This window comes from Medicago truncatula, chromosome 3, assembly GCF_003473485.1.
Source record: "Medicago truncatula cultivar Jemalong A17 chromosome 3, MtrunA17r5.0-ANR, whole genome shotgun sequence".
NCBI lineage: Eukaryota > Viridiplantae > Streptophyta > Magnoliopsida > Fabales > Fabaceae > Medicago > Medicago truncatula.
In genome coordinates, this window is record NC_053044.1 from 12,667,441 (window position 1) to 12,676,308 (window position 8,868).

Genomic DNA, 8,868 nt, shown 5'->3' on the forward strand with positions numbered 1-8,868 from the left:
AGATGAAGTTTTTCTGGATTTTCACGTGCCTCTCCTTCTTCCTTTCCTTTCCTTTTTTTTGTCTTCTGATTTTTTAATTTATTTAATTTAAAAATTGATTTTTTGGTTTTTTAAATTTTTTAATTAATTAATTACACACGTGGTCTGCCACGTAGGCGTTGAATAAGTCAAAATTATTCAAAATGACCAAAGATGCAATGGGGCTAAATCATAGGGGGCCAAAATTGTAGTTTTTGTACTTAGGGGGCCAAAATTACAAATTTTTGAAAGTTAGAGGGAAAAAGTGCACTTTAGCCTTTATTTTATGCCTTATAAATAATCTCATTTTCTGTGTGGCTTGTCCTAAATCACACCGCCCTCTCATCTCCACCACCGCGCCTCCCATCTCCACCACCGCGCCTCACCGTCGCCGCTTTCTCATGCCTCCGCCAGTCTGAGTTCACCGTAACCGCCTCCGGAGTCTAAGCTGTTTCGGCCTCCTTCTTCATCGATTGGTGTGTAATCTTCTTTCCATTTACATTTACAGATTTTTCTAATTTGTTCTTAAGATTTTGCTAATTATTTGATGAGTTTGTTAAAATTATGCACTGTGTGTTAAGTGATCCAATATAATTTATGAAAACAACTTATACAAAAACAATTAGCTTTATTTTATTTTTTGTCATAGAAATAGTGTATATGAATCACGGATATGGACACGCCGACACCACTAATAATTTGAGAAAAGCACATAATTCAGTGTAATTATATGTAATTTGAGAAAATCACATAATTCAATGTAATTGGGTGTAATCATATCCTAGGAGTGTTTGTGCTTCATAGCTTATACACAAGTGTTTATCATGATAAGTGCTTGTGTTATAAGCTGTATATCCAAACCGGCCTGTATTCCGGCAAACATGGGTTTTAGGTGATAGGGTTTTTGGTGAAACTTCCAAGTGATGCTGGGAAATTGCGCAAGGGCTTTGAGTTCTGTGGAACTTTGATATGAATTTCATGTTGATCCCACCTGATGGAAGTGACAAATAGTTTACTTCAGTTGTATGATTGGTTTCTTCTTAAGTGAAGTTTCAATTGATAGAATATTTTGAAATGGTATATCCTTATCATTTTAGTTGCATTTGCATGGGTAGAGGTTGGAGCTCAGCTGCCATGATGTACCGGTTGTTAACCAATTTTAACTTTTAAGGCATTGCTATGTCATAGATGTGTGTTATGAATTGAATTCCATGATCTAATTCAACGTGTTTGTATTTTATTTATATTTTTATTTGTTTTCTTGTTTAGTATTTAGCACGGACACTCCTAGGATTAGACGTGTTCTGGTGTCGGACATGCGTTGGTGTCCGACACCGACACGACACCTATGATTACATTGAATTATGTCATTTTTTCAAATTATTATCCGTGTTGTGTCCGGTGTCCTTGTCTGTGTCCGTGCTTTATATACCTATCTTTCTGCTAAGTTTAGGAAGCTCATTTCTTTTAGGTCCAACAATGCAATTGTTTTACACTTTTTTTTCTTGTTTATAGAAATTTGGAGCTGGTTAAGATGTAAAATCTTCAATATCTATGATATGTTGCGAGTCTTATACTTCTTATTAGGTTAGTTGATAAATATGAATTAAATCTAGCATACAATTTGCTTGTAAAGTCCATCTGATGGCAGTGGCAACACGACTATTTTACTTGAGTATTTTGTAAGAAAAATAGTTTAGTTTCATTAGAGACCACCGTTACTTTTAGGCTTTGCTTCATTATAGATGTATGAGCATTCTGTAAATGTCTAATGTATGTATGACAACAATGTTTAACTGGAATTTAGAAATCTATGATCACAAACAATGAGTTTTCCTGTTTATGATATTTATTTTTCTATTTAAGAGATAGACTTAGTGTACCTTTTAATCAAATGGCTCTTCATACAACACTATTTTAAATAGTTTACTTCAGTTGTATGATCGGTTTCTTCTTAAGTGAAGTTTCAATTGATCCTCTCAAAAAAAAAAAAAAGTTTCAATTGATAAAATATTTTGAAATGGTATATCCTTATCATTTTTAGTTGCATTTGCTTGTAAAATCCAAATGATGCTGGGAAACTGCGCAAGGGCTTTGAGTGATATAACCATAATATATGTTATTATCAACAATGAAATGAATTTCATGGAAATCCCATCTGATGGCAGTGGCTACAAGAGTCTTGTACTTGAGTATTTCGTTTTTTTATTTTATTTTTAAAATGGAGTTCAGTTGCATTAGACCATACTTTTAGGCTTTGCCTCATTACAGTTGTATGAGCATCCAATATATGTCTGATTTATGAATGACAACTATGTTATTCCTGGAATCTAGAAATCCCTGATCATGCACAATGGTTTTCTTGTTGAGACATTTATTTTCTACTGAAGAGATAGCCATGGTGTATGATTTAAGTTAGTACACTAGTAGAAAAAAGACATTTAACAACGAGGTTTTCACATCGGTGCAGAAATACCTGAAGGGAAAGATACACACAGTGGCAATGTTGAAATTTTAGTAAACTTTGGATTGTCTTTCACATCACATTGGTGGACATAAATACCTGAGGGGAAAATGTAATAGCATATAACATTTCACATCAGTGCAGAAAAACACCTGAGGGGAAAACCAATTTTTCACTCTTTTCGTTCTCAGATTCGTTTTCCCTCTCACTTCTCGTCTCTCGCCTCGTCGTTGTTTCATCCCTCACCTCTCACACTCGTTTTCACTGTTTTGTCACCCTTTTCATTGATCTCTCATACCCAACTAAATCATTGCTTTATCACTCAACACAAAACACAGTTCTCATCTCTTACGGTGGTTCTCGCATTTCACAGATCGGTTAGTTTTCTCTACTTCACTTCCAATTTCTAGATCTCGTTTTTCGCTCTTGCTCTTGTTTCAATTGCAAGTCATCGTTTTCAGTATTTTTCGTGTTTGTGTTTCGTTTTTATTGAATTTGAAGGTTTTTCTGCTGAAATCGATTATTCATAGACATGTGATAGTTGATAGCGTTGTTGTTAATCACTTCAATTATTTTGTTCATAGTATTTGTGTTCTCACAGATCTGTCGCCGTCTTTCACTGAACTGTCGCCGTCTTCAATATGCTAAACAAACCTAATGATAATTAATCCATTACAGTCTTGAGTCCTTAATTTGAAACACTAAGATCTAGTAGCCATGTATAGCGCATAAATCTTGACAATATATTGTACTTTAATTGTGATAGTTTATTGTATGAACTATGGTGTCAAAATTGTAGCTGCTACATTAGTTGAGTTAATCTTCATGTGGCAGGCTGAATAGAAACATAGGTATTGCACTTTAATTGGTTTATGTTCTGTGTGGTGAGTAGTCATCCCCACTTTCAAATCGTACTAAGTTTCTAAAACACTGCCATGACTGTTCTCTTGTTCTAGTATTTATTTGCATAACACTGGTTTGTGGATGAACTTTTGAAAGTAATCTGGATAAAATTGTGAGTAATCACCTGCTGTACACATATACCCTGATTTTGCATAAAAAATTAGTTGCTTCCATTGTGAAGCACAACCAGGGATCCAAACACTACATTTCAGATATTGTAGGACAAGACACAATATGTTTTGTTTGTGTGGCGAAATTAAATGTTCAAGGAAAAAAGTTTCACATTCATAATATCCATGTATAAACTTCATGATTTACAATATTTTGTTTGAATTTGAGATTGAATGCAGTGAAAAGTTACTGGAAACCAACTTCGTATGTGCTGACGAAAGCATCCTTGCCATAATATCTTTTTCCTTTTTAATTAACATTCCGGCTTGTTTGTTTTACGAGTGGAGTTGGAGTCATAGCGATTGCTTGTTGCGTTAACCAGACCTGCTGTACCTTGCGGCTAGTTTATTGTTTTTTCTGCTGTGTTTTCCTGGTTTTTGGTTCTCTGCTGAAGCAGACCAGTGGATTTCGCTGCTGTTCTGTTGTGCAGGGCTGTTGTTCGCTTCTGCTGTTGGGAAGGGGTGATGTGCAGCACTGGGACCTGCTGTCTAGTGGTGTTTTGGCTTGTTTGGAAGTGATGCAGGAGTATGCTTGCTCCATGCTAGTATACTTCGGCCTTATTGCTTGTTGCCTTTGTTGGTTTTGTGTTTTTTTCCGGTGTTTGGGTGTTACGTATAGGCGGCACCTTTGTGTTTTTTGTTTCCTTTTTCCGAGAGGTTTTTGTGCGTCTTGCACATACTAGATGAGAATAATATTTGCCATTTCAAAAAAAAAAAAAAGAAGTGTGAAGTGATTGTGTCAATGTTGTTCTATGTTGGTTGCTAGCCATTTAATGAAATTCATACATTCAAACGATTGTCATTAGTGTTTTGTGATGGCCTGTTGAGCATGTGTCTGACATAGATATGGAACCTGAATTATGTGTCTGCTTTATAGTGTTATGATGATGAGTATGAATGGACGTTTTGTGCTATCTTATTTAATAATAAATAGAATTAAAAAATCAGTTTTATACTAGTTATATGGCTTAATGACTCCACCATCATGGGATTCATGGTATCAATAATTATTTTAAACTTTTAGCTCACAATTTTGCTTTCTTGTAATAATTTTGCTTCAACTTTTGAGTGTGCTGTTTTATGTCATTGTATGCTTCATTTATTGTCTCTTCTGTCGTCTATGCACTCCCTCTATTTTACTATGAATACGCACCCATATACTTATTTTTGTGATAAAGCATGTACAAGTATAACATCTTTTTGATAATACACACAACACATTTACATACAAATACTGATATTATTCATCTAATTTCAGATTGATAAATGAAGCATATTGTAAAGATATTGTCGCTGGTAATTGCCATCACTGCTTTATGGGTTGGCCTTCTACAAACTTCTATCATTCCTCAAAGTCATACTTGGTTGGTAAGTTTCATGTCATCACATGCTTTACTTTTAACATTGTTTTGTGGTCTATGGTACAATGATGTTTTGGGGTGGGAAAGCTTATCTGTTTCCAAAGCTATGATATGAAATACACCCCAACGAGGACTTATAAGGTGCATGTAGATAGAGTACCAACTAGATTGCTGGAAGATGGATTCAAACCTAAGCCTTACAAGCAAAGTGTTCGATCCTTTCCAGCTTAACCAAACCTTTTGATGCTTTTTTATATTTTGATAGAATTGTAAATATCACAATGCTGACAACCATGCTTCTGTCCTTTATGCAGCTACCAATCTATTTTGTCGTGTCTTTAGGATGTTACGGTCTATTAATGGTTGGAGTTGGTCTGATGAATTTTCCTACTTGTCCTCAAGAAGCCCTGTTATTGCAAAAGGTATGTTCCACCTCAGTGCATTAGTGGTTGCATTGTTATATACACCCTCCGGTCACTATTATAAGCAAAAATTCATTTTCTAGGTTCATTCATTAAATGTGGTCTATATTTAGGTTACATACAACATTTAATGAATGAACCTAAAATATGGTTTTTTGCTTATAATAGTGACCGGAGGGTGTACTTAATTAAGTGTTGTGCTTTTTATAGTTTGTATGGAATATATATGTTCGTAGATAAGTGCACGCGGCGTTTCCTTTTCTACAATTGTTTGAAATAATTTCAGGACTGGAACAGTGTTTGTGTTTATTTCCCACACACTATAAAAATTAGCTATTTTTAAGGTTCATCCAGTTTAGAAATAAAGCTATTACTAAGATTAAAATAATTTAAAATTAAGGCCAAGATATCCTTGCAATCTAACGGAGGAGAAAGGGAATAAATCAGTCTTAAAAGTGTCCTCCACAAATTTGCCAATCACAAATTTCTCAAAACAGAATATCAAAGATTTCTCCTCAGACAGTCTAATTTTAGTCTTTACGAGCACATTCATTTTTCCACCTATCACCATATTTCTGGTTCCCTCTTATATGGACCTTTTTAAAAGGGGGCCTAAGGTGGTCCCTTGAGATTTATGGCTATAGAATGTTAATCTCTATTTTACCCGTCTTCCCTTGCCAGTACAACCACCACAGCTACTTGCTGAATCTGTTGTACTAGGTTCTTTGGGCATCAGAATCCAGTTCGGTAGGATTTACTGTTTTTGGTCCAATTCAAAGATGGGGTGCATGGCCTCCATCTCATGGTTTCCGAGAGTATACTTACTAAAATGTTTAGGCTGTAGGCTACAGTTAACAATGCTGTTGATTTTTTCCTGTTGGCAATGTAATATGTATAGGAAGGGGACATAAATGTTGTGGGGGAGAAAATTAATTGTAGTTCTATTTCTACCCATTGCGTTCAAATTCAACTGTAATCCCAAAGAACCAAAAAACTTATCATTATATAAAGAATTAGGGACATAAATGTTATAGTGGAGAAAATAAACAGGGCAATCCCTGGTATTCATTGAGGTCCCTCGCTGGACTGGGTTCATAAGTCCTCATTATTTCTATCAAATATATAAAATATTTCTACAAAAATAAGAAATCAGACTCCACTTGTGGCATTCACTCCATTGGGTATCCCATATTGATTATCATAATTTGAGCATCAGCATCCTTCCTCTATTGTCTCTTCCCTCATTGAACATTTTGATCAGAGAATATTGTTGCAGATTCCATACTAGATTTATGAGTACTATTGCAAATGCAATGTGTAAGAGAGTTTTGGATAAAAAAAACTTTGGACTCGCATCCTTTTTGCCTTGTCATGCAAAAATGCCTGGCACATCCTGTAATGGACCATCCTTCTCAGTTCGGTTTAGGGCTGGAAATGAGTCGAACCTGTTTGACTGAGCTCGACTCGACTCGATAAGAATTGGTCGGCTCGAAACTCGACTCGAGTTTGAAACGAACCTTTTTTCTTAACTCGAGTTCGGCTCGTTTAAAGTTCGCGAACAACTCGGTTCGGCTCGTTAGGTTCAACTCGTCTACTCGAATTGTATACTTCAAAAGCTTTTTTTCTTCAAATTTTTTTTTTTGTCAAAAATACATATCTTTGACTTAAAAAAAAAAAACAAAAATATAAATTAAATAAAACAATGAAGGTAGAAAGGCAGCAGCACTTACTACTGTAGAACATACCATGTAACATTGTATTCATTATCATCCATCTCTCTTATATATACACTCTTACTCTCTAATATTTTCAAAACACCCGATGTGGGACTATTTGTGTACAAATGTTTGTTTAAAAGCCTTCAAAAGATATAACTCTTTTCCTCTATCATAACAATTATCGTTGATTATTAATCAAATTAGTAATAATTCCTATGAAAAAAGTACATAATTATTAGAAGAAGCTTGTAATAAATTACATATTATATAACAATATGCAAAATAATATTTTATATATATCGAGCTGGTTCATGAACCAAACGAGTCGAACCATACTCAACTCAAGTTCGACTCATTTATTTAACGAGCTTAATTTTCAACTCAAGTTCGACTCATTTGGTTCATGAACCAAGTTCAACGAGTCAATTATCGAATCGAATCTCGAACTATTTTCGAGTTGGTTCGGTTCATTGCCAGCCCTAGTTCGATTGAATAAGGCTTCTGTACTGATTTCAAATGGTGCTTCAATTATCATATAAATGTCAATCTATCTTTATAAATGCTCCTTAAGCAGTTAAATAATCATCCAGATGATTGCAGGATCATATGAGTTAGTTGTTTGTAGTACAATGCCAAAAATTGTTGCTAATTTTGTTGTTTCTTTTCAGGATATTGTTGAGGCCAAGGAATATTTGAAGCAAAGGGGAGTTGATGTTAGTACTAGCTGATGTGTTCTGTAGATCTTCCCTGAAGTTTAGGATTAGCTTCCGGTGATTAATTTACCTGATTGAGAGAGTTTCAAATGATTTTTTTGGCATTCTAACTTATACATGATACATAATTCCTTTTAATTCCTTTTGGCATTCTAACTTGTTACTCTAAATATGATATGCCATATACATATGGGGAATGCTACAATACACCCGCCTATTTTTATGAAGGTGTGTTGTAGCATTATGTACTTTTATTTTGTACAAAATTATCCAATCTCCCCTCTTGAAAAGCAATTAAATGAATGGGCTTAATTGTAATTTACAAGTTCCTATCCATTTTTCAATTTCTTAATTTTTTATTCCTTCTCTCTTCGCTCTTGTCGGTTCCCTTTCCCTTTCGAAGTTTCCATACCTTGCTTGCTGCAACTAATTTGTTCTTCCGACTTTCTTTTTGTTCTCGTTCTTTGATTCAAATGAAAAAAAAATCTAAAGTTTTTGGAACTAAAAAGAACTCCTTGCACTTCTATAAAAACAAAATAAGAAAAAACAAAACCAAGTATTGTTGTGCCATTAAAGCCACAATCCCCTGCAACTTCCTTCATCTGTACTGAATTGTACTGAATCTGACCAATGCATTGTAGTGGTTCGTGTTTATGGCGACACCACTGCAGGTGGCATCAAAATTTGAAACAGCATCAGAACCGACTACAACATAACTCCAACCCATGAATGAACAATGATAAGCCGAAGAGTTCGACAAGCTTCCATCATGCTAAAATAAAAAGGTGCACAATGCTAAAACACACTTTCATAAAATAGGCAGGGTATCGTAGCATTCCCCTATATCTACACACAGATATATATTATTTACATATAATATTTACATATGAAGAAAATAGTATAGTTCAGTTGGTAGGAACATGCATTTTTATATGCAGGGGTCGGGAGTTCGAACCCCTGACTCCCCACTTATTCATCCTCAATGTCATTGAAATGACGAACCTTGTTAGTTTAGTTTGTTTTTATTTGAATGCACAAACATTTATATTTTTACTTTTAATCAAAATTAAAATTTGATAAAAAAAATATCGTTAATAAT

At 34.6% G+C, this 8,868-nt stretch overlaps 1 protein-coding gene across 4 annotated transcripts; it reads left to right on the forward strand.

Annotated features, from left to right (window-relative positions):
• Positions 1-323: 323 nt before the first annotated feature.
• LOC25490475 (dolichol-phosphate mannose synthase subunit 3) lies at positions 324-8,091 on the forward strand. 4 transcript variants are annotated; one of them, XM_024778204.2, is made up of 5 exons: positions 324-494; positions 1,534-1,605; positions 4,814-4,923; positions 5,231-5,338; positions 7,725-8,091. In XM_024778204.2, exons 3-5 carry the CDS (start codon positions 4,822-4,824, stop codon positions 7,782-7,784), a joined length of 270 nt encoding a protein of 89 aa, XP_024633972.1. In that variant the 5' UTR covers positions 324-494; positions 1,534-1,605; positions 4,814-4,821; the 3' UTR covers positions 7,785-8,091. The 4 variants fall into 4 exon arrangements, with proteins under 4 accessions (XP_024633972.1, XP_039688337.1, XP_039688336.1 ...); XM_039832403.1 differs by lacking the exon at positions 1,534-1,605 and adding an exon at positions 2,622-2,859; XM_039832402.1 differs by lacking the exon at positions 1,534-1,605 and adding an exon at positions 2,627-2,859.
• The last annotated feature ends 777 nt before the right edge of the window (positions 8,092-8,868 follow it).

Excerpts from the sequence above, each read along its gene's own strand:
- LOC25490475 (XM_024778204.2), top strand. The coding sequence starts at position 4,822 with ATGAAGCATATTGTAAAGATATTGTCGCTGGTAATTGCCATCACTGCT. Across the intron at positions 4,924-5,230 it reads CTCAAAGTCATACTTGGTTG|CTACCAATCTATTTTGTCGT; the intron begins GTAAGTTTCATG and ends TCCTTTATGCAG. Across the intron at positions 5,339-7,724 it reads AAGCCCTGTTATTGCAAAAG|GATATTGTTGAGGCCAAGGA; the intron begins GTATGTTCCACC and ends GTTTCTTTTCAG.